The sequence below is a fragment of the Anas acuta genome, chromosome 14 (assembly GCF_963932015.1).
Source record: "Anas acuta chromosome 14, bAnaAcu1.1, whole genome shotgun sequence".
Lineage (NCBI taxonomy): Eukaryota > Metazoa > Chordata > Aves > Anseriformes > Anatidae > Anas > Anas acuta.
Genome location: NC_088992.1, coordinates 3,242,559 through 3,270,074, shown reverse-complemented (window position 1 = coordinate 3,270,074; position 27,516 = coordinate 3,242,559). Strand labels below are relative to the sequence as shown.

The 27,516-nt window shown below is 48.7% G+C and overlaps 1 protein-coding gene across 2 annotated transcripts; it reads right to left on the bottom strand.

The window, feature by feature from the left end:
* Positions 1–4,954: 4,954 nt before the first annotated feature.
* On the bottom strand, positions 4,955–27,278 carry PCBD2 (pterin-4 alpha-carbinolamine dehydratase 2). 2 transcript variants are annotated; one of them, XM_068697995.1, is made up of 4 exons: positions 27,120–27,278; positions 24,993–25,124; positions 7,272–7,352; positions 4,955–6,676 (listed from the first exon to the last, which is right to left on the bottom strand). In XM_068697995.1, the coding sequence occupies exons 1-4, from the start codon at positions 27,210–27,212 to the stop codon at positions 6,581–6,583; spliced, it is 402 nt and encodes a 133-aa protein (XP_068554096.1). In that variant the 5' UTR covers positions 27,213–27,278; the 3' UTR covers positions 4,955–6,580. The 2 variants fall into 2 exon arrangements, with proteins under 2 accessions (XP_068554096.1, XP_068554097.1); XM_068697996.1 differs by lacking the exons at positions 24,993–25,124; positions 27,120–27,278 and adding an exon at positions 19,579–19,723.
* Between the last annotated feature and the right edge of the window lie 238 nt (positions 27,279–27,516).

Here is a 27,516-nt window from a genome sequence, read left to right as displayed (position 1 = left end):
GGGTTGCAGCTAACAGAACGTCTCTGTATGGAATACAACAAGGAAATTATTTCCTCAAGGTGGAAATTTATTGCTCCAAGGTGGAAGGCAGAGTGTTTTAAAGAGGTTTTTAATTAATAAAGGGAAACGTGCCAAGAATGTGTTGCATGTTTGAGCTCTCTGCCTTAAATACTGCTAACCTGTTGAGGGCTAATTTAGACTTCAATTAATAAATTACTATACACACAGAGAATAAACAGCCTCCTGCACCTTCAGCAAAATGCATTTTGACAGCCCTATCACATTTTAAACCAAATGCGAAGCCACAAGGCGCTGTCCCTTGGGACGCCAAACGGCCCAGGGCTCTTGTCCCCTAGATCAGGACACCAAGGTGGGCACCCGGTGCCCTGGGGTGGCAGAGCAGGGGCATAGCAGGGCTGTGTGCAATACTTCGAGCACCTCTGGAACAGGAAGGGACTCTGAGAGCCTGAAGGATTTTCCTCTTCAGCGTTTTTCCCCCAAATAATGCCATTCGAGGCGTTCTCGCCCAAAGTCAGGATATGGTCTCCCCACGGCCCCGGACCCTTAGGTGCTAAGTCCCGTTGACTTCCATCAAAACTTGGTTTTGCACAGCCCAGATTTTCATAGGTGTTTAGGCTCTTAAACCCGCAGATCTGTGCCACGTGCCATTTTTCAAAGCACCTCAATATTTTAAGCGCCTCGGGGGAGGACGGTGCCAAATCTTACCCTACAGCTCTTACTCTCAGTCCCCAGCTGTGGCATCTTGGGGCAGCGATTTCCACAAAGCAAATGTGCACTGCAGGGCTCAAACCAGCACACACACATGTCCTGACCCGATGCAAACATCCTCCCCATTTTGCCATACATCCGCGTGATCCCTTATTATCAGCCAGCCCAGACAGGAGCATCTGATTCACCACGCCAAAGCCACTCATTATTTCATGCACTCCTCCAAGTCCCCTCTCCCGGTGACACGGAATAATTAACATATAAAAGTCTGGTGATAAGTGAAGTTTACGATCCAAACCAGTGGAATGAAGGCTCAGAAGTGAACGTTATAAGAGCCCTGTGCCCATAAACATCCCACTTCTGGTGGGCTCCCCCGCCAATTAATCACACGCAGAAATGCTGGCGGAGCATTCATTGCCCACATAAGCTCCTTGCTGGAAAACAAACCTCCAGAGCTGTCAGGAGAATAGTAAGTAGGAGATGGTGTGCTGGAGAGAAAAATACACACCGACCAAGAGTAGGACGTGACCTGGATTTTACAGGGTGGTGGGGGGGTTTTTTGTTTGTGTGTCTGCTCTGCTGTAGTAAAAAAAAGAAAATCTCTCCCCTCTTTGGGGGAAGGAGAAACAGGGGAAATGAACGACGGCTGAGTCCTTCAGAAAATCAGGAATTACACGTTTTTCTCCTTGATTTCTGAGCTGCTGCAAGCACCAGCCCCTCTTGGGCCACAGCAAAGTGCTGCGGGGCGCTCTCTGCTAGTGGGATTGGCCAAAACTGGTCCCTCCTTCGGGTCTGGCTGGATTTATTTACACAGGGCGATTATGAGGAAGGGGAAGGGCTCTTGTGGCTCAGCCAGAGAGCAGAGCTCAAGATGTGGAGAGCCTGGAGGCCTTTGGCCACCTCCATTTGGCACCAGCAGCCGTGGCCATGGGGTCGAAATCCAGGCAGATGGCAGAGGTGAGGACGATGGCATCCAAGGTGCTGCAGCCGCTCGTCCTGTCGCTGGAGATGTCTCATCCAGCCTGGAAGGTGGGAAGCTCTGCGGTCCCCCCGTGAAGCAGCCAGGTGCTCCTCCACGGGGAATTTGCCGTCCGATGTCACCGCCTCACGAGGCCGCCCCCAGCCGAGGAGAAGACACCGGGGCCAGCTCCAGGATAAACAGAACTTCGGCACCACAGGCAGACGCTGATTATCCTTAATTAACTGGGTTCGCATCACTGAGTAGTTCAGGCAAACAATACAGCTTTTTGGCTAGAGATTTATGGAAATTGTTATTGGCAAAACTGCTTTTAATCCAGCGCTGGACCGGGGGCAGATCGCAGAGGCACTGACAGCCTCCCAGGGGCTTTGCCTCCTCCAGCCACGGGTGTAGCTTAGCTAAACTCCTAATTTGTTGAAAACAGATCAAAAATGAGAGCCTCTCTGTCTGCACAGGGAAGCTCGAGCACCTCCCCAGTGCCCCAGCATATTTCTGAGCCCGAAACAGCCCTGGTGCAACCTGAAGTGATGCCAGATCCTCCGAGGAGCATCATCACAGCAGAGAGCTGCCTCTTTTGTGGCCGGACACTGCCCAGCTCCTCAGTGCAAGGCACAGGGTGGCTGCTTGGCAGCTCCCCTTATCCAGGAGTGAGGAGCCAGGAGTTGGGGACCCTTGGCCACAGTGCCCCCAGCACTGCCCAAGCCAGCTCCGTGCTGGGATGCTCAGAAGCCACCAAACCTCCCCGCACACCACGTCCTGTCCCTGGGATGGAAACACTGGCCAAACGCTGCGTGCTCAAGCTTTACGGGGCCACCCTTCTTCCTGCTCCCACCTCTGCCCTGGGGAAGGTGAGGAGCCCAGGCACAGCCCCTGCTCGTGCTGCAGCCCCTGCTGCAGATCCGACAGCCCCACAGCCTTTAGGGCTGGCCCGGCTCGAACCAGAGCCTCGCTGGCAGCCGTGCCTGGACTATTTCCCAAGTCCGTTCGCAGGCGAGTTGTCAGCTCCTCACCAAAGGGTCCAACTCTGCAACAGATCTTCAGCATGAGCAGCGCTTACGTAAACACGGGCTTTGATGCCTGCGGGATAGCTCACATCCATGTTTGCTTTCTGCCTTGTTTCTTTGGGGAAAAGAGAAAGGGAATTAATGATTGCCAATTTATTCCAGTTAGTCAGCATCTCCGTGCCTGCTCGCCTGGCCGCGCTGCGAGCACTTGTTCCAGGACACACACGTGCTTGCCTTGTCCCGAGGCTAACAAATACTGGGTGCTTGATGCAAACAGTCATGAAAAAATGAAACTAGCTAACACGGATGATCTTGTTAGCTCCAGTTAAATGGCAGCCTCGTTAACCCGAGGTTGAAAAGGCCAGAGGAGGCGCAGGCACCTACCAGAAGCTGCAGAAAGCTCGAGGCCTTCAAAACTGTTTTGCAGGCACAGGGAGCACTCACAGGCAAGGAAGAGCCCTCACGTTGGGGCAGGAGGAGGCCACCTCCCGGCTACATCCACTGAAACCATGGCAGTTTGTTGGGCCCAGGCTCCCATTTTGGGGAGAGGAAGGGATAATTCTGGTCCTGCTCCAGGGGCCACCCTGCGAAGGTGCCATCCCCACAGGGGCTGAGCAGCAGCAGCCCCCAGACCCTACAGGACCCCAGCAGCGACCCCAAGCAAGGAGCGTGCTGCAGGCATCCTTCATGCTCTGTTCTCGGCCTTGTGGTTTAGTTTTTAATTTCCTGTGCCCACAGAGCAGCGTCACAGGGGTTCACAGGGACTGTGGGGTAGGCTGGTGGGGGACACAGTGAGGGAACAGCCAAGGTGCAGGAAGTAACTCTCAAGGAGAAGGCTGTTTTGAGATTGATTACCCATGCCACGATCAGCCATAAAGCAAAAAAAAATAAAGAAAGAATAAAGAAGAGAAAGAAAGAAGAGAAGGAAGAGAAAGGAGAGAGAGAGAGAGAGAGAGAGAGAGAGAGAGAGAGAGAGAGAGAAAGAAAGAAAGTTGGAAGGATGAAGAAAAGAAGAAGACAAGATGAAGAAGAAGACAAGGAAGACGAAAGGGAAAGGGAAAGGGAAAGGGAAAGGGAAAGGGAAAGGGAAAGGGAAAGGGAAAGGGAAAGGGAAAGGGAAAGGGAAAGGGAAAGGGAAAGGGAAAGGGAAAGGGAAAGGAAGCATTCCTCTTTCCAGAGGAATATTTGACCTGGTGGCTGCTAGCCATGCGCTGCACCTCATAGTAAGGATGGAAACATTTTCAGTTTGCAGGTGTCCCACACGAGGGTGGGATCCTGCAGGCTGATGGGGAGCAGGCAGCAGCACCAGCCCGGCTGCACTCACCTGCACTCCTCTGTGCTGTGTCTGTGCTGTGTTCATTTCCCAGGGAGCTCCAGCTGGGTCAGGGAGGCTGTGCCCTGCATCCCCTCTGTGCCCCCAACATCCTGCGCTCACCGTGCACCACCAGCAGACGCAGGTGGAGGAGAGCTGAGGAGATGCAGGAATGGGACTGGGGGGCTCCCAGCTGGCTCCCAGCAGGGATTTAGGGAACCACAGGAGAAGGAGTTGGTGCTCCCTCCCCTGCCCAGCTCTGCAGGGAGCAGCGAGCCAGGGGGGCTGCAGGGACCGGGAGTTCAGCGGGGGTTCACCACAGATTTGGGCTGCGGTTCAACAATGCTGGGAATTCTATTAAAAAAGGAAAAAAAAAATACAAAAGCACTTTTATAATAGGAGAATTCTCCAGTGCCTGCAAGGGGAGCAAACCCCAGGGCAGGGCTGCTGCTTCCCAAACTGATCCCATGGGACCGGCCCGCATGGGGGGCAGGCACCGCAGCACAGCCCAAGGGTGACTTGTGACTTGCTATTTTTATTTTATTGCCATTAGATTTGCACAGCACTGCTCACAAAAGGCACTGTCCGCTCTTCGTGATGCCCCAGAAGTTAACAGCAAGCAGCGGCTAAGCAAGCACTGACACGGAAACCACGCTGCTGTCAGCGTTTTGAAGCCCCGCTCCTCTTTTGGGGCTGTTTCTGCCTCTTCACCAGGCTGGGAGCCTCAGAACACATGGGCTGCACAGCTCCTTGCCACAGCGAGACAGTGCAGGGGAAAACTAGTCGGTGGGGATTTTTTCCTTGGAGTATGTAAATAAATATCAATATTCTAAACCAAAGACCTCCCAGTAACTAAATATTATTTATCTTAAAACTAAACAGCTTTGTCACATATGTATAATAATAAAGAAACAAATTACAAAGGAGGAATTTGATTTTATTGGTTTTATTCAAAGCGTTTGCATTATATATCAATTTCCAACAACAGAGTTTTCACAGTTCATTAGAGACATTGTCAAAACGTTGGGTGAAGCTCGTTTCACTTCCCCACCAGTAACAGGAGACATCCCAGCCTGATTGTTTGTTTTAATTGCACTCATTCCTCACAACAGCGACCGATTTCAAACCATATCAGGGAAATCAGGGAAATCCACCCCTTCAGCGGGGAAAGGCACTTCGGAGCACGGAACATCTGAGCACGCAGCCTGAATTTGGGTTTCTTTTGCATTTGACAGCCCCAGTATGGTCAGCACCGGCAAATCCCCACCTCTTCCATCTTGCTTCCCACTAACAATTAGCATGTGGCAGTATGCTCGCTAAGGATTAACAAAAAATACCTTTCTTATTTTACCGGCACGGCCATCTGCGGGTCAGCTAGTGGCATTCTGCATCCCGAATATCTGAGAGACCACACACTTCGCACACGCGCCCGATATAGATTTTGGCAGCGCCTGTCCCCTCGGCATGCACCTCATTCCTCAGCAGTTTGTAAGCTTGCCTTCGGTGCCCCTCCAGCTATGTGCTGGGCATTTCGCAGGTGTCAGGCTGGCGGCTGCACCCCGAGGGGCTCGCAGGGCACGCGGCTGCAGGCTGCAGCACGAGGGAGGCCCTGCTGCAGCCCTTCCTTGGGCTGAAATCTCCCTGCTGGCAGGGAAATCTGTCCCGGCGAGGATCAGGGGATAAAAACAAAGACTTTGAAAGCGCGGAAGAAATTATTTTCAAGCTGGTCGGAGGGATCCGCAGCTCTCGGAACAAGGCTCCCGGTGAGTAATTGCAGCTACAAGGAGGGTGAGCATAGCTTCAGCCGAGCCCAGCTTAGCAAGAATCCTGCTAATGCCTCTTCCTCCGCTGCCGGCGGCTGCGGGCGCCCGGCCAAGCTCCCCCTCCTCTCCTGCAGGTACGAGCACTGCAGCAGAAGTAACAGCTCCGTCCTGCAACGCGTGGCCATGGCCTGACCCAGCACAGCACCCAGTGCCAGGAGCTCACCGGGATGTGCTGCTATTTGCTGGAGCAGAGCTGGAATTTTTCCTCCAGCGCAGGACCCCGCATCTCAGGCCGGGGACAGCTCCCCAGCACGCAGTGTCACTTTTCCCTGACAAAGCCTGTAGGCTGGGGGCACCCCGCCTGGCCCCTATCCCATCCCCTGGAGCACAGGGGTGTGCGAACTGAGAAATGGAAGTGGGAGGCGTGGGGCATGCTTGTAGGGCAGCTGGCACCAGCCCCGACTCTCCGCTGGGCTTGGGGAATGTGGACACTTGGGGCCGGGTGCTAGCTTTCACTGCAGCTTCTTTTGCTTTCTAGGAAAGGATTGTTCCAACCCAATTTTTTGATGTTTTATCCCCTACATCCTCATGTGGTGCCAGCAGTGTAAAAGGATGAGCGCAGGCATTCAGAGGGGTCTCTCAGATAAAGGTCTTAAAAGCAAACGAAGCTAAGCCACCCTTTACAAAATCCCTTGTCCTCCCAGGGGGGTGTGAAATCAGTTACAGTCAGTGAGGAACAGCAATTAAAGACAAGATACAGACGGATGATGCGTTCAAACTCCTTACACCTGTGTTACACGGAGGCAGCAGCTTTGTCAATGAACTGAGCCAGCTTCACATCTCTCTTCGTCAGCCCACCGCAGTCATGCGAAATGAGGGTGATCTGAACCTGAAAGGGAAAGAGAGGCGTTAGGACAGCCACGCTGAGCCCAGCAAGCAGCAAGGCCAGAGCTTCATGGAAAGCCCCGGGGGCTGTGCAGGGAGCGAGCTGTGTCCCCCTGCTCACATCGCCCAGGGGAGGTGGGAGGTGAGGAGGCTCAGCAGAACCTGAGGACTAAAGCTCCACACACTAAAACTGGCTTAGCACCCCTGGGTTTCCCCAAGCAGAGGTGTCTGATAAAATAACTTGTTCTTTATGTTTGAATTCTGCATATCGGTTTCATGAAGGATTTGGGTCAAGCAGAGTCTGTGGCTCAAGTGTTTTGCTACACTTGGAGGTGACGAAATTGTTGAGTTTGTTGCAGATTAGCTCGTTGCCAGCTCTGAACCATGCAGCTGGCAGCAAACAATTGCCAAAAACGGGCTCCTGGTGCCATCTCTGTCTCTTTAACGACCCAAATCCCTTTAAAAAGGCATAGCCTCTCTCCGTTCCCTTCTCTCTTTCATTGTGTATAAGCTACAGAACAGGCACCGAGGATGTACCAGAGTTTTGGTCTCCTTATCTTGCAGTGGTGGTGACTAGGGCTGGGGGATGTGATCATTACCTTGCTGTAGACGTTAAACCATTCCGGGTGGTGATTCATCTTCTCCGCTTGTAGAGCGACTCGTGTCATAAACCCGAAAGCCTAGGAGAGAAAACAGAGAGGAAAAAGCCTTCCTCCACCTGCAAGGACATTGATGGAAGTTCCTCTAGAAGCTGATCAAGGCTCACCCCAAGACCTCAAAAGCTGCTGGAGCTGCTCCAGACTACTACACCCCATTTTGAGGTGTGTTGGAGGAGTAACTCACCTTCTCAAGCCACCGATGTGTTTCTGCACTGCCAAAAATCATCCCCTTCAGGTCCCAGTAAATCACTCTGCTCAACGTTACTTACTCCAGGACTCAAAGCCATTGCACGGGGGCAGTGATTTTACCTTTGGCATCCGACAGTGATTTTAAACATCCACCCCGAGAGCCCTCCTCCCTCGCTGCCTCTTTGCCAACGCCATTTCTAATTAAGCGCCACGCCACAGAAGTCCTGCACTGGACAGATACCATTTCCAGAACCACATCCTTTCACAGAACTCTTTTGCTATTTATTTAACTTGCAGGGAGAGAGGTGGCAGGTGGCTTTGCCTCTCTGCTTTATGAGAAAATATTTTACCTTAAGTGAGTTAAAATAGGTTTCCCAATCCTCCGCCCCTATATTCTGCACGGCGCTTTCCCCCAGGATGCAGGTTTTATCACAGGCTCAAGAAGAAAATAATAGCGTACCCTTGCCAAAATGCTTAAGAGCAAATCACTGCATTATAAAGAAAATGAGAATGTCCATGTAAATCAAGAATGCAATTACACAGTGGGGCCCAAAGGGCCTCAGTGCGTGCGCAGAACGCCTTCAAGTCAATGGGCTTTGTTCGTGCTGCGCTCCATCCATCGGGGTTCAGGACCTCAATTAACATGCAAAGCATAAGTAACATCCACGTTATAGTCTGGTTCATATTATAATACAACGATCTCAACAAAGACCTACCTGATTTAGGTAGGTTTTTAGTGCTAATTTATGGAAGAGAATGTATATAGCCCACATTCCACCAAGCGATGGCCGTTTCAAACAAACATGTGGTCAATGAATAACATATAATGGTTGATAATAGTTTCAGTCTTTTTTCCCCTCACAAATTACAAAAACCTTTAAGAAAAAAAAAAAAAAAAGAATCGGTGCCTGGATGAAGTATGACTCTGTGAGTCGCTTTGCCAGTCAAATGAATGCAAACGTTATAATCAGAGAAAATCATTCCAATGAGGTTTGTCATTTGGAAATCGCCAAACTGTCAGCAATTAAAAAGCTTTTTTCTTTGACCCAAGAGCATTCCAAAATTCGGGAAACCTAACTTCCCTTGAAGCTCTTGTTTAGTTTAATTTTGCTCGGAGTGAACAATTACTTTTAAAAATTTTCAAATGTTTCGGCAGCGCGCTTTGAAGCAGAACGCGGCAAGTTGTGCACCAGGCAGTGACAATTGGGAACACGCACGCATTAACAGTTCGAAAACAAGTTTCATTTAAATGATTTTGGAGTGCCCATGGTCTTAATAGGAAAGTTATTTCCAGCAGTCTGTACGTTTCTGCAGCAGCCTATGCGCAGAAAGGTTCCCTGAAGTTTAAAATTCCGATGCCACTGCAACTAGGCTGCCTTGGTACAAACAAACAGCGAAGGAAAAAGTAGATTAAACCTTCAAAAAACCCGACGGGGTTTGTGTGTGCTCTCCCAGCCCCCATCCACCCACCCGAGCAGCTCATCCACGTGCACACACACACACAGTTACACGGGCCAAGTGCGATTCATTTACTGCAGGACACTTATCTTGGACACGGACAGGAGGCAGGCAGGAGCTGGGCACACGAACTACCCAGCTCACTCCATCCGCTCCGCAACCTTCCTTCGTGCTGCTCGTCGGCCAGCAAACCCCTCTCTCCTCACTCCCCCGGGGCTGTGGGTGCTGGTGTGAAGGCGACGTGCCCTGCCGAGGGTCCCCGTGCCACCAGGAGGGTTTCCACGGCCATCTCCTGCCGTGCGGCCACGACTGTCCCAGCCGGGGCATCTGGCACCCTCGGGGGCCATGCACAAAGCACTGCGTGCGTGCCCCGCCGCTCTCCCTCGCTGCAAACCACCCCGAGCAGCTTACTTTTCGTATTTCAGTTTATTTTATTTCTACGCAGAACGCAAGCATCTCCCCGCTAAGAAAATGAGCTACAGTTCCAGCGGGCAATTTCAGCAGCGCAATCTCCATTAAGGTCCTAAATGCTTCCTCTGCTAATTAAATGAATTGGAACGCTATTGTTTATGAATCACCTTTGTATTTGTAGAGCCGTAACCTTGCTTTGAGAAAATACAATTGGCTCTGGAAGGAAAAGATATTTAGGCTTGATTAGATATGAAAACACTATTACATAAAATCAGTTTGGACATTTCTTCACGTCTTGAAACTTGATCGGTAATTTGGTCTAATTGGTGATCAAGGAAACTATCTTGTGATCAATTAAAGTAATTACCACATTCCGGCAACACAACCAACCTTAATTTGAGCAGGAGTCTGCACTTCTTCAACTTTAATTAAAAATAATGAAAATTATTAAGCAGTCTGCAGTGCAAGATCATTGTCAAGACTGCATTGGTGGGCAAAATTTATCAGACCATCACACATTTCTTGATGAAAGTGGGACAAGTACTTTGCTTACACCAGTAAGGCACAACATGATCACGAGCTTCTCTGTATTAACAACAGACTTCTGCAGCCCCTCAGCCACCAACGGGAACTTTTTCAGACCTTTCCTTGAAAAAGAAAGAGAAAGAGGGGCAAGAAAGGATTGGTGCATTTTCTAGAAGCCATGAAGAAGTGTTTAAAGAGAGTTTGCTGTATTAACTACTATAAACTGTGCTGACAGTTCAGTTACAGGTATATTTGGTGGGCATTTCCAGCCTAATCCTTTTAGGACATTCTGGGTGAAGTAAGACCTGGACATACAGGTTACCCTACGTAAGTTCACCACATCACCAAAGTCATGGAAGAGAGCAGAATCCCTGCAGCCAGCCAGAAACAGCAGTACAGGAGTGAGGGAAGCAACTCCGAACTGCCAAGGAGATGCCGTAGGTGTGCGGTACGTCTCTTTCCTTCGTGTCTTTTCAGGTCGTAAAACAACTGAAAACTACGGGTGTTTGAGTCGTAGCATCCCTGCTAAAATAGTTTTGAAACTCTAGCAGCCACAGTGCTTCCATGAGATAAAAATCAGAGCTACTCTCAGAAGAGTAAGTTAGCCTAATAAAGTAAAAACCAAAACAAACAAGAAAACCCACAACTTGAAAAAAACGCAGCTGTCACATCTAGCTCATAAGGGTGTTTCAGGGCTGGCCAAACCGCTCTGGAAAGTGACAAAACACGCTGCTATCACAAAATAAGACTTAACGCGACTTCTGTTGCCTGAGAATGGGAAAACCAGGGCTGGCCGCCTTGCTCTCAGCGGTGGGAGGAAAGATGAAATTCCATCCAAGGCTCTGCGCCGTGCCGCGCTTAGCAGCTCCGGGAGAATCGTGGGATCCCGGAGCTAATCTGCTATTATTCTTCCTCTCACACTTCTTAAGTGAGGAATCCATTCGTCTTAATGCTTTTTAAACGTGCTGCTTTTTTGTACGGCGCTTGCCAACATTATCTTGATGAGTTCTACATCAAAGCGGCGCAGGTCGATGTGTCGTGCTCATTTATCACCGCGCGGCGCGTCCCCAGTGATCGATCACCGCCGTGCACCTCCAGAGCTAGCAGCTGACAGTACTTGCCTCGAAAACGGAGATATTCAAGAAAAACAGCCGAAAGGCTCAACAGTGGAACCATGCAAGGTTTTTTATTTATTTGTTTTAAAATGTGCGAGCTACAAAGAGAGTACCCAGGCTTCCTAAATCCTTCAGACGCTCAGCCAAGGAAACCATATGCTAATCACGAGTACATTAAGGTTTCTGCCTCCCATCTGTCATTATAACGCTGGAGGTAGCATTAACCTTGACCTTGCGTAGTGTGAGGGCTACCTGTCTTCCCTTCCCCACCCATCCGGGCTGCGTCTGTACCATTTATCAGTGGGAAAGGAATAAATAAAACAAGTTACGGCGGTGCTGTCATACATGGCAAGAGACGACTGCTCTTTGCACATTTGCTTTCCATTCACCCAAATAAAAAATACCCCTGTGCGCAGCACGTAGCACGTGTTCTCCTCGGCAGTTTGACACTTACAACAATAAACGCAGATCATTAAGGTTCATTCCCAAGCTTGCACATAGCCAGCTTCCATTACTACCTACTGGCGAGCTATGGGTCAGCAGAGAAAAGGGAAAAGCTCTTTGATGGCAAGCTATAGGAAGCAATGTTTAGCTAGTCACGAGGCTTTAACTCAACCTCATGACGCTTTGTGGTGTGCTCACCAGAAAAACCCACGGTTTGTTTTATTTTTGTTCTACTTGCTCCATTAGGAAATACTTCTAACTTATAAATATGCAAAAATCGTCTTATAAGGAAGAGTGTTTAAGTAATGCTTGAGAAGGGGAAGGCAGCACACGAGGACAGGTATTCATTCAGTCTCAAAGCCACGTGCCCAGTCTAGGACTGGTTCCTGCTGGCACCACTGGCCTGTGTGAACCACCCCAGGGAACGGGCTGGCCTTGGGGCTTTCGTCCTGCCTGGATTCACACACGGCATGAACCAGGGGAATGCATCTGCAATGTTCTTTCCCCCTTTTACCATTGTTTCATGCAGCACCATCCCGCATAAGAACTCAACGAGACCGTGCCCCAAACCACAACAAGACTGTGCCCCAAAGCACAGCTAAACCCCAGGTGATTCAGCCCTTCCTGCAAACATGCCCTGCATCAGCACGTCCTGGAGAACTGCTCCTCTGCCCCTCACCTGCCTGCCTGGAGCCGGGCAAGCCACGTCCCCATCTCGTCCTGGGGGAGCTGCGAGCTGTGGCTGCGTGTCCCCATCCTCTCCATCCCCAGCAGGAGCCGGGAGGGCAACGGCCTCCAGCAAACTGGGGAGAAAAGGTTTTTTCTCCTCTTTAGCAGCTTGAGCAGCAAAACTTTGTGAGTGCAGGCAGTTCTCCCCTTGCCCGAGCAGTGCTCAGGATTTGGGACAAGAGCGAGCACAGCCCTGAAGGACACCGATAAAGGGAACGGGTGAAGTGGAGCGCCGCAGACATGCTGGCCTGTGCTGGGTTGCCACTGCTGTCACCATAAAGAAGCTGTATGAAACAAAGCAAAACAAAACCAAAAAGCAAACCCCTCAAAAAAATTAAAAAAATAAAAAATTCCCAACTTAATTGTCTACACTTTCCTGCATTTACAATACCCTTTTCCAACCCGCAGCCGACTGCTCACATCCCCCATGCTTAGCTGCACACATCATTTATACAAACGTGAAACGTTGCTTTGCTCTCCGAAAAAAAAGTTACCTATTTATATTCAGATGGTGGCTGTAAACACTGCTCTCCAAGCTCGCCGTTAGATCTGCGGCAGCGTATGTGAAAACCTTTACACGGCGCTGCACAAAGAACGCGGGGTCTGTCTCCCAACACTTGTTTACAATTATGTCGGTGAAGAAACTAGCTAGCCAGCTCTATATCAAACATTTTTGACAGCAAAAGCACAAACACTGATCTATTCTAAGTAGTTTGCCACTCTATGTAATCTTGGAAAAGGCATTCCTGCCTTTGATTCTAAAAATGTTTATACTTCATACATTATGCAAATAGTTTTTATATATTAAGAAATAATGCAAGCAAAGCTCAAGTTAAATTAAATTCTTCAACAATAACCTTGCCAAAGCACTGATTTTCCTATAAAAAAATTATTCCAATTTGTTGATCTTACATTGGATGAAACATACTGTAACAATCTTCATAATTTATGTCCTGTTGGGACACTATGATTTAAAGTAACATAATACAGACCAGCATCACTGCTAATCTAAACCACCTGACCAGATAAACAACAGTTTCCCCTTCTCTCTTCATCGAGGGTATTTCTGTTTATTGTCATATGATTTACCAATTTGAAGAACATGAAGAATAAATGGAGGCGAGCAGAGCCGGAGCTCTGAGGCATGGCCTTTCGGGGCGGGGGCGTTCGCTCACGCAGGTACCGGCACAATGTCAAGCGCCGCAGGAGATGACAGACGGCAGCCTCGGCAATCCCGGCCGCAGGAAAGCCGCCGGCAGCACGGGGAGTTTGGGGCGACCCCGACCAGGTGTGGTGGTGTGATGCTCCACCAAGCAGCTCCTCCACCGAGCTGCTCCTCCGAGCCCAGCATCAACCTCAGCGGTGCCAGCGGCCGGCCAGAAAGCAGGTGCAGGCCTAACCTGCACCACCCGAGGCCCTAAAATACACGTTTTCCATGGAGGCCAAGGGATACGGGGAGTCAGGGGAAGAGAAAGGGTCAGGAGAAGGTGTAAGAGCCCCGACCTGCTCCCCTGGCTCGAGCCTTTGCTCGTGTCCGCCGCCTGCGTGAGATGCTCGCCCGGCATCTGCCCCACAAATCCCGGCCTTATCTTTGGCTTAAGTCAGCGTTTTCCTAACTGCTGAGCTCGGGCCTATTTGACTGGTGACAAGATGATACGAAATGGTACATCTGTTCCCCTCTTCCTTGTCACATTTTTACTTTTCCAGCAGCGCCGGGGATCATTTTTCCCATTCTCCTTTTTTATTACAGTAAGTGATTGCACCTGGGTTTCACCACCAGACAGCAGATAATGCGCGCAGTGATTCAGGGAACAGACTTCACGCCCAAGTTAATCACCTAATCCACCAAAAAGATTTATAAACTCAACAGAGTGGAAGTGAGGTGTCTTAAACCAGCATTACAACTTCTTTCTGCGAGGGACGAAGGGTTCGAGGCTCAGCACAGCCACGTCGCATCGTGTGCTTGCAGACACATAAAAGCAATTACAGTTGCCCGTAAAGTCTACTGCAAAATGCGTGGAAGTCCCGAATTTAAAATCCCAGCCAGAGCTGGGACAAGGGCACTCCAGAACATGCTATCCCCCTGGGGCTGAGCTGATCCCCACACGTGTCACAGCCACGGTCCCATCGTGGTGCCCATCCCGACCCTACGCTCGGCACATCTCCCAGTCCCAGTAACGCTGGGTGCCTCCAGGTAGAAGTCAACTGGTTCAGGGTGAACACGGATCAATGACAGGAGGGAGCAAAAAAAAAAAAAAAAAAGTTTAGTGGCACTTTGTTCACTCGCCGCTAAATTAATCCCATTGTAGCAGCTTCAGCGTCAAACCCACAGCAGCTAAAATCAGACATAATTCCAAGGGTTTTCATACATGGCAGTTGTGATGTATTACTTTATATGGAAGCATTCTAAATAAACACCTTTTTAAAATTATTATTGCAGTTCCAGCTCCTTCAGTACTAGGCAAACATAGCCTCATAAGTATTATTTTATTTATTCAAAAATTGGGTTCAGTTGGATTTTAGAGATCTGTACCCAGTTTTAACAAGCTCCACTTGTCCTTCTCCTTAAAATCATTCTTACTTGCTCAACACAGGAAAAAGACAGAAAATAATCAGAGGTTTCAGGACTGAACTGGAACGGGGAAGAAATCCTCCAGCTCAAACAAGGAATGTGAAGGTTGCACTTAGGAGGTTTACACCAAATAAAACGGCAATTTCACAAAACGTGATTTTCCTAAATGAGCTTTTTGCACCCAGCCTGTAAACATTAAATAATACAACGAAGCCCCCATTAACTGGGCACCTGCTAAAGCAATCAGTAACTTAAAATAATAAACTCTCTTGGCTGCGCAACTGAAAGAACAATGATAATTTTACTTGTTAAAACAAATGTTTGGCCCAGCAAATCAAAACTCTAGCTGAATGAAGCTGTCACAGCAAACACTGGAAAAATAAACTAGCAGCGAGATGCCGGCAGCCCCCAGCTCCCACCTTTTCCATTCCCACCCCTGGACCCGTGCCATGTCTCTGCTCCCGTAGGGGCTTCTTGTTGCACACCAAGAGGCAGAAAAACACCTGTGCCCACGCCGTGCCAGCCCACCCCACAAAGCTGCTCTCTAACAGAGCGAATGAGAACCCAAGTAAGTGATGCCCCAACTTCAACAACGTCCCCAAACCCTCCTGTACAGAGCTCGGGTGCTTTCCCTGCTGGAAAACTTTCCTGAATTGGTGCAAAAGAGCAGGGAAGTTCACTATCCCATCGCACCGCTCTTTGGATGGAACAGACCTGGCTATAGTGGAACAAAATTCTCCTCTTTTTACCCAATGCTGCTTCTGACTTGTATGCGAAGGGATGATTTCATTCTGTAGACACGAAAATGAGGTTTGCATGCCATATATGCCGCTGATAACAATAAGAAGTGCTCAGACCAAATTTTCCTTGGTCTTTTGGCCAAGATTACACATACTACCAGTTTAATATACAAAATATTCTCTGCTGAGTATCCAAGGGCAATCATATCCTGCCGCTGATAATCCTTTAAATCTCTGCCATTTATGATCCTAAGAAAACATCAAAGAGTGATAAGAAAGGCATTGCTTTATGATGGATTAGGAAAAGCAGCAGCTGGTCTCACAATCCTATCATCCTTCACTACCCTCTTACCACTGCCCTGTGAGCTTTTTTGGTTTGGTTTGTGTTTTTTAAAGACGAGGTCAACAATTCAGACACGCGACAGAAGAAATCACGACGGAGGTGGAAGGAGTTGGAAGGGATCTCCTGGCCAAGCCAGAGCCTAAAGGACCCAAAGCCATGAAATACCACAAATAACCACTGCCTGCAAGTCTACTCAGGGATTTTACCCAGCCGAGCTGCTGAAAACATCCTCAGGTACTGTGGGAGCAAGTCTGCAGGCTTGTATGCCTCTTTTATTAGGAGAGATGTGATGAAACCGCTCTCGGTGTGATGAAACCTCTGCGGTCCGTACGAGCACCCCAACCTGCATTTCGTCTCCTGCACTTGGTGTCTGGAAGAATGGCTGGTGCAGGGAGCAGAGAAGTGGACACAGGGAGCTACGTGAAGCTGCGTTATTAAAAAAAGGATTGCTAACTGCCAACGATTTGGATAGAAGCACACAACCCGCGTTTAACACTTTCTGCTGTCCTCAGCCCTCCCTGTGCCCCACACACGTCCCTGGAGGCAGCAGGGTACATTCAAGGTGCTGTATTTTGAGAGGACCCATGGGTGCTCCCGTTGGCTGTTTGTTTCCTAAGGGTTCCCCTGGGGAACCCAACCCATTTTGTACATCCCTGCACCTGGAAACAGGCAGATGGGCTCAAGAGCAGGCAAATTCTTGGTCCTTTAGTGAACATCGAATTTCTTTTAGAAATTCATATGAGAGCACCATGAAGGGAAATCCACTGCACAGCTCTGTTTCTCCATTAGATGGGGCATTAAAAGAAGCACGCCTAAGCACAGCGAAATGAGCTTGTAAAGACAGGGGGACTTCTGCTCACTGCAGGCACCCACCTCTCGTATCACGAAATAAAGCCTCTCCTGTCAAGGTATCCCTTGGTCCTACACAGACATGGATGTGAGCACCTCCTGCCATTCTCATCGCAGCACAAGGAAAATCTCACACCAGACCCTGAAATGAATGAACGAGGACTCCGAACCTGACTCAGCACAGGGCGAGCTCTTCACTCAGCCCCACCAAGCCATCCACCAGTCCATGGTCTTCAAAATACAGGCGACTTGTCATCTTCAGCCCAACCAAGTTAAAGGAAGAAAAAGGGCAGCAGGGAGAGGGGAAAGGGAGGACGGGAAGTTCTCCCCATTTGAAGCTGGTTTACAGCTTTATGAAAGACGAATGAAAAATTATACTCACATCACACTGATAAACTGTGGGTCTGCCAGTGGCTTTTCAGAGCAGATGTAACATTTTAGCAAATGTGATTGTTTGTGAAAGAAATAATTCTGATCAAAAACGAAATTGCAGCCAGCACGAGCGCTGGGCTTCGTCACTCTAATCCGCCCTGACAGGAAGCAGCGAGTGGAGATTCCTACTGTGAGAGCAGCAGATGTGAAAGGTCAGCGCTGGCCTGCGACTTCAAAACCGTTAACGTGTAAAACAGTGTGCATTAAAGCCCGGGACGGCTAACCACCGGATTAACGGATGTCCGCTAAGTGGGTCTGATGTGCTTTTGGCAAGTAATGGTTAATTTTTAAATAGGTGCGCTGCCATCTTATTTTGGTTTATTCTGCCAGCCAGAGTCCATTTGGAATTACAGTGGCAGAGGGTAGCACCCCGAAGCACGTCTTTCCTTTGTGCTGTTTCGTGGAGTGGCTGTGAGGAAGTGGGAAAACTGCAAAAAGCAACTCACGGTCTGGAAATGTAGCCAGGCATCATCCCAGGGCATGGGGACGCAGAAAGTTAAGCAACCAAGAGGGAGAGATGTGCTACTTGCACTTAATCAGCATCTTTCCAGCACCTCTGTAAACAAACATTTTAATGCACAAGGAGTTACAAGACACGAGGTTTCCCTAAGAAAAAAGCTAAAGCGTTATTCTGGCTGAGCATCTTCTTCGGAAGAGGCAACGTGAGTCCTCCTCTGGACCCGGGGCAGGTAGTGGGAGGGAGCCCAAATTCCAGCTCCAGCACCGACCTGCTCACACTTGCTGCATTTGGGTGCAGGCACACGGTGGCCCTGCCCGTGTGGCTGCTCCAACATTTATTGCACTTAATTCTGAACCTCAGACAGAGGGGACAATCACCGTGTGCCTAACACACAGCTGAGAGGAGGGAGAAACATTTCTTCCCCTTCGGATCTACAAGAAGCCTTGCGAAACCCACAAGGCACTTGGACAAATAATTCCTATTTGCGCTTTCAGCGTAATGCCTGGAACAAGCAGCAAGCAAACGCCGTCATAATTTCTACTAAAGTGATAATAAATCCATCTTTTAAGGGAAGCCAACTGGAGAGCAGCCCGGCGGTCGGCCGGACAGACATCGGCAGGGCCTGCTTAAGTCAAGACCCAACAGGTCTGCCAGGCACAGCGATTAGAAACCCCACCACCCCCGATGATTATAAGCCATAAAACACGGGTTTTGTCTCCAGAGAGCTGTGATTTAGCTCATCAAGGACACGAGCATCCCTAATTGTGGCTAGGTCCAAGGGAAGGATCAGCGGATGCCACTCGTGCAACCCTGGGAGGTGGCACCTGGCCACGAGCCTGCTCCTGGCCTTCAAGTTCTTGCAGCACCGTGATGGGACCATGGCCGAGGAGGGGACACCCCCAGCCAGGCAGCAGCTCCCCAACACGTTACAGAACTTGGATGAAGGGGCTGAAAGGAGGGGATGGCTCCCGAGAAGCCCACCTTGCTCAGAGAAGAACCGAGGCACCAGGCACAGTGACACCCAACTGATACACACACCAGGGCTAAAACGAAGCGGGTCTTACGGCAATACCCAGGCGTGGAAGGGGAGGCTGGACTGACAAGGACTTTAAAAGACACACGAGGCAGCTGATGCACTACAGCAACTTCATTTAAAACAGAAAAAAACATTGCCAAGTGCAAAACATTCGTCTGAAAATATCCTGGAGCACAGGCTGACTTTACACATGTTTTTGTGCCCCGAGATGAAAATAAATCCGGTGTTTCCCAACTCCCAGCACCAAGGATTTACTTTCTGCCTAGACGCAACCCAACAGCACGTTTCCACCGCTGCGGCTTTGCAGTATTGCTCATCAGGAGAAAAAAACACTCGCTGCTGGCTAACTGGAAGTGTTACTGGAAACAGGACACGCTGACAGGCACCTCCTCCTCCTTTAAAGCTGAGGATGGAGATTGTTCGGCTTGCAAATGATCCACCTGCACGGCACCTCCAGGCACCAGCACCCAGCCTGGTGCAGGGGATGGATGGATGGATGGATGGATGGATGGATGGATGGATGGATGGATGGGGTCCCAGGCCCATAGCTGACCCCCCAGCCCGACCCTGGGTGCTATCCCCTCAGCCCACAGGCACCAGCTCGCTCACGCTGGTTTAGCCCACAGGTTAACCTTTGCCAGGCCCAAGAATTTCGCTATCGGTTTCCAATAAAGGAAAATGTCAGCGGGCAGATACGCCAGAAATTCATTATTTTCAGATACCAAGATTTTCTCCACTCCGTAAAGCCGCTCGTAAATAATTTTGATTTATTGCCAATCAGTTATTGTATTCATAAAGGCAGGGAAGTCAGCGACCAACGTAACTACCAAAAGAAATACTTTCATAACTTTGCAGGTGCACAAATCACGGCATATGGGAGAGGACTCAAAGGATAATGGAAAACGAAGCGGTTTAGGAAGGAGTATATGAAAACCAGCACCTACCTAGGCGGATAAAAATAAAATCGATTCTTTTCATTCAACAGGCAACCTAAGGCAGAACTCTAGCAGAGGGAGCAAGGAGACAAACACCACGTGAAAAACAGCAAATTCCCCCCCAAACAAATGAAAAGGGGCTCGTCCTTTGATTACCAAAGCTGATGAGAAGGGGCAGCTCTGCAGGCTGCTCGCTCCTTGAGGCTAACCACAACCGACATGAGCCACACCTGAAACCAATCAGTGCCCAGGCTTTGAGAAGATTCACACGCGAGGACTAAATTTGTCGCAAATGGGTTGGTTTCCGATCCTAATGTAGCCAACTTGCTTTATTCTGACCTCCATTTAACAAATCAACTTAATGGGCACTGGGAGTGCTATAAAACTTAACAATGGAGTGATTTTAACTTTTAAAATACAGTTATGAAGCAAAATGTTGGAGAGCTCCTTCAATACTGGAAATCAAATTAAATCTAGACATTTTTTAACAGTCTTGACAGATATAATCCTAGTTACCATGTAAATTTATGGTAAGCTGCTGTGATATTAGCCACAGGTGCTACTTTTAATATATGGCCCGCATCTGGCTGGGAATAAAATTTCTCAGAGGACTGAAAATGACCTCACTATCAGACAATGGAGAAGAAAAAAAAAAAAACAAGACCACTGTGGCATATAAAAAGCTGGAGATGTGGCCCACAACCGAATATTTTACATGAAATTCATTTTAACTCTGCAGACTGTAGGTTAAAGGCTATTATGTTTTCAATACGTAAAAGGCGTGGACATATTTCAGCCAAGCAGCCAAAAGATTATGTCCATAAAGCAGCAATGAAATCCACTGCCTACACATATAAAAACAAATTTTCCAATACCTTTGATCAACACAGAGGACAAAGCAACGTGCCGGAGGAGAAAAGGGAAGTATCAGCACAGCTCCAGCTGGAGCACGGGCACAGCACCGATTCCTGCTAGAGAGCTGGCAAAGCTGGAAGGGACATGCGAAGGGAGAATAATAATTTATTTAACAGCTCCAAATTTTTTGCACATCTTTAAGTAAGCTCTTAAAACACAAGGCTGCCCAACTGCAATGAAACATGTGCTTCCGCCCTCCCCGAGCCATCCTCCAAAGCGTTTCCTCACTGTCATCTCCACTCAGGCTCATCCTTCACCTGTGTCCTGCATCCCCAAAACACAAAACACGTTTAAAATAACCCTAAAAAAGTCTTAGAACGTTTGATTTCCTGTCATTTCACAAAATGACATTAGAGGTCTTACAGAGACTTCCTATGTGAAATTTAGGAGAAAAAAAAAAAAATCTTAATTAAAAACTTACCCAGTAAAAGAAAGCAGCTGTAAATACTGAACCTGGCCATCAGCAAACATGCCCACCTTCGTAATTTCCTAACTGCATTTTCTGCTTTGGCGTGATTACCTAAGGAAATGCAATCACACAGGCAGTTGCCCCTTAAGCCCTCCAGCCAAATCCAGCCAAATTTGACAAGAACCATGGAAGTCTCGGTGTTGTGATGTTCCTGCGGGTCTGGCGAAAATGAGCAGAGGGACGAGGGACCCCAACCTGCCGCAGAGATGGAGCTGGGAACACATGAGAGGAGCTGGAGGTATCGCAGAGCTGGGGCAAAAGCCATGGAGGAGAGGGGCCGGGAGGACAAATCCCTCGAAACCCAGGTCTCAGCTGTTTCACTGCTCCCAGAGCGGTTTCCTTGCTCTGCAGGCATCACCACTGCCCGCAGAGACCGTGCAAGAAACTTTTCAGGAGACTTTCAACAGAACTTTTGCATTACTCCTAAATGTACTTTGTGCAAACAGGAAGGCATGGCATTTTCAGCAGAAATTCTGCTTTTTTAAGGTCTGTCCCCTTTGACTGCTCACTCCTCCCAAAGCGTGCTGAACTGACAGACTGGGGAAACTCATGGAAACTCCTGAGATCCAGACCAGGACTCTGAGGTCTGCAGCACGCCACCCTCCCTCGATGACCAACTCTTAACATTTAGCCCTAAAGCTTCTGCAGTTTCTTGTCTGGGATCCCAGCAGCACCACCAGGGGTTGCTTGCATTTCTGTCCCTATTCTGAATGCTGCAGAGGGCTCACCCTACAGACAGGAGGTGAACGTTTTGTGTCCATCACCCAGGGATGTGCAGGCTCTGCAGCACGCCCTCCTGATGGCACAAAGAGGCCCCAAAGCCTTGGCAACTTCTTCTGCTCTTCCTTTCTCCCCACAACTGCTCTCTGCAACACATTTCAGGGGCCAGATTCTCCCTCCTACAAGAGAGAACAGGAAGAGCAGAGGAAAACCAAGAAGCGATGCGTGGGTAAGGCAGAACGGGCACATCAATAGGGCCAGCACAGCCAGACAACGTGTTCTCCTACAGCTGAGCTGCGTTTGTATTTCTTCCCTCTACTCTGCACATTCTGTATTTTCTACAAGCTTAGAGCACATACCCACCACAAGCCTACCTCACCCTAAAGGAAGACAGAACATGGATCTTTGGGGAGGATGCAGAAAATCCTTGTCTGGCGACATGACCATGCTTCACGGGCAAGCTGCAGGGGACGGGGAAGGGACATGAGCAGCAGCACCACCACGGTGGGAGAGGAACCAGCCGTGCCCAGGAAGGAGCAGGACCCAGGATCGGTGCACAGTGGGTGCCCACAGCTCGCAAACAGCTTCCAACGGGGGCTTCAGGCTGCTTTCCAGCTTGTTTTAGGGAATTGTGCCTCCAAAGCCTGTTTTCATGAAAATGTATCTTCAGACTAACAAACAGCATCAGCAGTTTCAAGCTCTGTGTTACAAAATAATTCCATAAGCCAGAAGTGTCATTAGCTTGTCAGTTGTTAAAAAGGCAGCCCATTTCTGATCGCTTTTAACCGAGCTAATCTCAGCCTGAAAGCTTCAGGAATCTAAATAACTCTTGTTTCACAGAAGTTTCATTTCATTCTCATGCTGAAAATAATATACATAAACCAAGTTCATGTCTACACATTTGCAGGACTTTATAATAAAAGTTGTGTTTATATTCTTAACATCTGTTGACATACACAGACTTTGTAAACCTGGCATAGATTTTAAAGCCACAGAATTTTCCATGCATCATGAACATTATCTGTGAGAAGCAATAAAAAAAGCAATGAATACATTAATCATACCAATATCATCTGCAAAGCATAAATCTGAAAGACCTTTCATGTCAGCTCCGCTACTCGGATTTTTACACACCTGATTTTATGCCATCTGCAACGAGCAGAAGGAAGACCACTGAGGAAATAACATTTCTCAGTGCTCTGACGTCTCCTGAACACTCACACTTTAAATATTGTAAACAGAGAACCTACTACAGGAAATAAAAGGAGTTGCACCTAAAAGCCTCGATCCTAACTGGAGGCACACAGAGGACCTGCCTCCGGTTTGCCCCCCCAGCAGAAAGCCCAGGTGGGCTCTGATGGCCCCAGCACGATGCCTGTGAAGGGCACCAAGGAACGACACAGACTGCACCAACACCTTCCAAGCAGTTCAAGTGGCTTTTTTTTTTTTTTGAGTACCATTTCTAAGATGACACGTTAGAGGTACTCATGTATACTTCTTAATTTACCGAGCATACTCAGTTTTGTATACTGGCAAACGCTTCATCAATCTTCAAGTTAGGAAGACCAAGAATATCTACCTATTTCATAAGATCAATCTGTACAGTCAAAAAAAAAAACCAACAACTTTCTAGGTTTTTACTGAAGCAGTGGGTTTTCTAGCTATCTGCTGGTGGGCCCCCCTGCCTTGTCTCTTGACCTGTCCATTGGCACACTGCCCGAGTCCATCCGGTCAAATCAACTTCTTTACTTACAGCATGTAAAAACACTTTTCATTAAGTTTAGAATAAAACTATGGTTGTGCTGAACCAACAGATTTTGACCGTGTGCTGGCAGGGACAGCGTTTCATGAATATCTGAAGCACAAAGGCCAACCCCCCACCCTGCATTGCCAAGTCTATCTCATCATGTCAAGCGTGCTGTCCTCCTCCTGGTGGTTCCAGCTCCTTGAGCTGCCTTTGCACCTCCCCAAGGTTTCATATGAGCTCCCTCTCATGGACTTCCCCATCTGCATTGCCTTATGAATTAGTTGATAGGGTTTTATTTGTTCTATATTAACCCTCAGGACTGAAGTGCGATCCAGGACAAATGTGCCCAGGGCTCTGTCTGTGCTCACCAACCAGCTCCTGGGCTGTGTTTCCCTGCCGTTATTCTCTTGTTTTCCTTCGCCCTGCTCAGAGCAGCCCAGGAGCTCTGCTGCCACCTGCTCTCTTCTGCCCCGGCTTCCCAAACCTGGAACAGCACAAACACAGCCAGCGTTACAAATCATGGTTTATCTAGCTCATTGGGATTTCCCAAAAACCTTGGTCTGGGTTTAGGCAGTGCCACATAAATTAATGGACCTCACTCAGTCACTACACACAGAAAAAGGCACAGCCTGAAGCCTGGAGCTGGCAACATCCTTCCCGCGGGGAGAAAAGGGCCACCTTGGAGAGCAATCACCCTAAGAAAACCCTGCGTGTCCTCTGCCACCAAAAAGGAAGCGCTCACTGCGCCTCAGAAATAAAGCAGAATGGGAATTGTCCTCCAACCATTCCACACTCTTACTGTTTTCTGTTATTTTTGTCATTCCCCTCCTGTCCTACTAATAAAATGTTAACATATTATAACTCTCTGCAACTTTGCTCAGAAGACTGAATTTACGCAATCTCAAGCAAAATTCAGTATTTGCAAATAAAGTTTGTAACCGATATCACAGACACGTTCTTACAATTTGAAACGTGGCCAGGACTTGGACTTCAAATACAAACCTGGCAGGGTCTGACCAGGAATCTGCTGTACCGAAGACATCACGAGATCAGCTACAACAATTCATTCAAGAATACATATCAGACTTCTGGCTTTCTGCTTAGAAGGTGAAATGCGTGCTGTTTTTCCCACCTTGTTTCCCAAAAGTTTGTGTTCTTGTATTTACCCATTTTTCTCATTTTTTCTGCACAAAAAAATAAAGAATGAACTCCACTATCCAACGTTTATGTATTTCTAGTAATAATTCAAGAGAGCTAGTAATGAAAAAAAATCAGGATTAAATATTATTTGTCTAATCCCATAATACCAACCCTGACCTTGACCCTAATATTATAATCAAGAAATTACCATGTTAGAATAATAAATCTAGTTAACAACTACAAAATGGATTTAATTTACTCCACCTAATGAGATTGGAATCAGAGACCAATTCACTGAGACAAACCCAACAGGGCTGGCCCTAACAGGATACTCCCAGCTTTCAGAATACAAATACTTTCCCATCAGGACCATATGGAAATTAAAGCAATTATATTTCCTTTATATTAAAAGTGGTATATAACAATAATTACCTGATTAAAATTTTTGAAGTTGAATTCTTTGTAGATGGCATCTCTTTCACCTAGCTCAGACCAGCCTGAAGCTTTGAGATCCAGTAAAACTTGGTTCCTCTCCTCTGTTGTTAGCCAATGAGACTGGGAAGACTATTAAAGAAAAACAAATAAAACCCATTACAGCAGTGAGACTGAGGTTCCTTTATACAACAATAAGAAAACCGCACGATGAAATGACAGTGATGTATTGTAGAGAAGTAACTATTTAAGACGCAAGAGGTGGAAAATTCACTGTAGTGTGTTTTATTTTTTATAATTTCAGAGCGCTGCTTAACTCACGGAACTTACAACACCAAGAAGCACGGCTTCTGTTTGGTCAGCTAAATTTGGATAAATGTTTTTGTACAAACTAGACAAGAGCATCAGGCTGTTTCACGGCAATGAACACGGACAGCAGCATACCTGTGCCCAGTACCTCATTCATCTGAATTGTCCAGATGCTGTAGCACTTTAATTGATTTTCAGCTATTCCACTTTGCCTTATAGATTAGAGATTATTTACATGATACGCTAAAAGTACAATTACAAGGCTAAAAGGTGTATCAGGGGGATATCTGAATTTTAAAAGGCAGAAACAACAATAATAGATAATATACACAACTTGTACTTTGTTATTCCTAGAAAAGCAGGAATAGATTTAAAAATAGCAAGCACGGTGTAATACTAAAAGCAACAGAGAGCTTCTTAACTAAGGGTGGAAAGAAATACAAATGATAACACAATTCCAAGTTACAATCTAATGGTATTAACACACGATTCTGCAGAGCACGTTTGTTCAGGTATGCCTTATTTTAAACAAAAGGAGCCCTCCTGAAGCCACTGGGACACAGACAAGGCCAAGCGTGTGAGTGGAGAGTTAGATTTGGGATCAGACTGGTCCCAAGTTCACGCTACGAAGCTAGGCTGGAAGGGGAGGATGCTCGGTGCTGGAGCAGCGTTCAGAGGGCTTGCAGGTGGGTGCGATGTGCTGGGTGTCAGGGCTCAGCACCAGCACCCCCAAAACACGCCCAGCACCCCAAGGCCACCGCCGGGGCTCTGCAGCTCGGAGATGCTGCGGGTCCCAGCGGCAGCCCCCGGGCCACCAGGTGGTGCTGTCAGCCTGGGCAGCGCAGAAATTAGCGCAATTAATGCCGCCCCAGCGAGATTTGAAGCTCTTTCTCCATTAGCAAGTGGAGCCTCGCGGGAGATAACAACAGATGCATGGAGAAAATAATTGAAACTTCTGCAATGGCCAAAGAGCAACATTTTCACCAATAATTCGGGACAGAGATACGTGGCAGTATCACTGCAATAGTCTGTGCTCAGTGGGATGCCTCATTTACAAGAGGTGGGCTTTATGCACCCCACTTTTTGCTTCAGATTTTAACTTTGGGCTTGCAGCAGCACAAGCGCTGAACGCGGCATTGCTGCAGCAGCAGGCGCAGGCAGGAATTCCTCAAGCACATGCGAGTATTGCCGAAGCTCAGCCTAAATTTGCCGAGAGGTGTTCTCTGGCAAAAGGTGAAACCCGCAGCATGTCAGAGAACTTATGGGGGGAGATTTTTGGAGGTCGCAAAGTCCAGGGCTGCGTGGAGGAGGCAGCACAAAGTCCATGCCCTGGCTGGAGGGGAGATGTCACCGGCTTGGCCTCGGGGACACCACAGCCACCTGCCCACGGCCTCGCTGGGGCACGTGGATGTCCTAAACCTGCACATGTCCCCCGTGATATAAATACGGAGCGTGATGGAGCTTTGGGTGCATGCTGATCGTGGCAGCTCCCACCATGTCCAAGCCAGCTGTGCCCACAGCCCCCTGCTTCAGCAGGGCACGGACACACAGCAGGAGCTCGGGGCGCAGCGTGAAGCCCAGGGGCCTGCAACATGCGAGGGTGCAGCAAGAATTAAGGATTTAGGGAACACACAAGCAGCAGAGCGACACAGCAGGATGGGCACAGGGGGATTAATTAGCACGCCCAATTAGCCACGCAGTCATTCTACTAAAAGAACAGCCCCAGCTGGGGCTGCCCCACACCCACACCCACACAGGGAGGAAAGGCCCCGAGATGGCGGCGCGGCCCCACAGCGCCCGGCCCCGGCCCGGCCTCACCATGGCGGCCCCGCTGCCGGCCGCGGCTCCCCGGCTCCCCGCCGCCCTCCCGGCTCCCAGCAGCAGCCGCAGCCCGGCCCCGCCGCCCCGCATCGCCCCCGGCCCCGCCGCCTGCGGGCAGCGGGAGGAGCCCGGCGGTGGGGGCGGGACGGCAGCGGGCACCGAGGCGTTTTGGGGGAGTTTTGGTCGAAATTTGTCTCCCCGAAGGTCTCCGGGGGGTTTGGGTTTATAGGGAGGGAGAGGATTGCTCGAGGCAGGAGGTCTGCAGCTCCCTCATCGCTCAAAAGTGTCAGGATTTGGGTTATTAATGAAATACTTCCCATCTTTATCTGCAGTAATACCTAAGTTGTATCGGTGCTTTTACATGCAGAAAAACATGACCTGGCCTTTCCCAAGC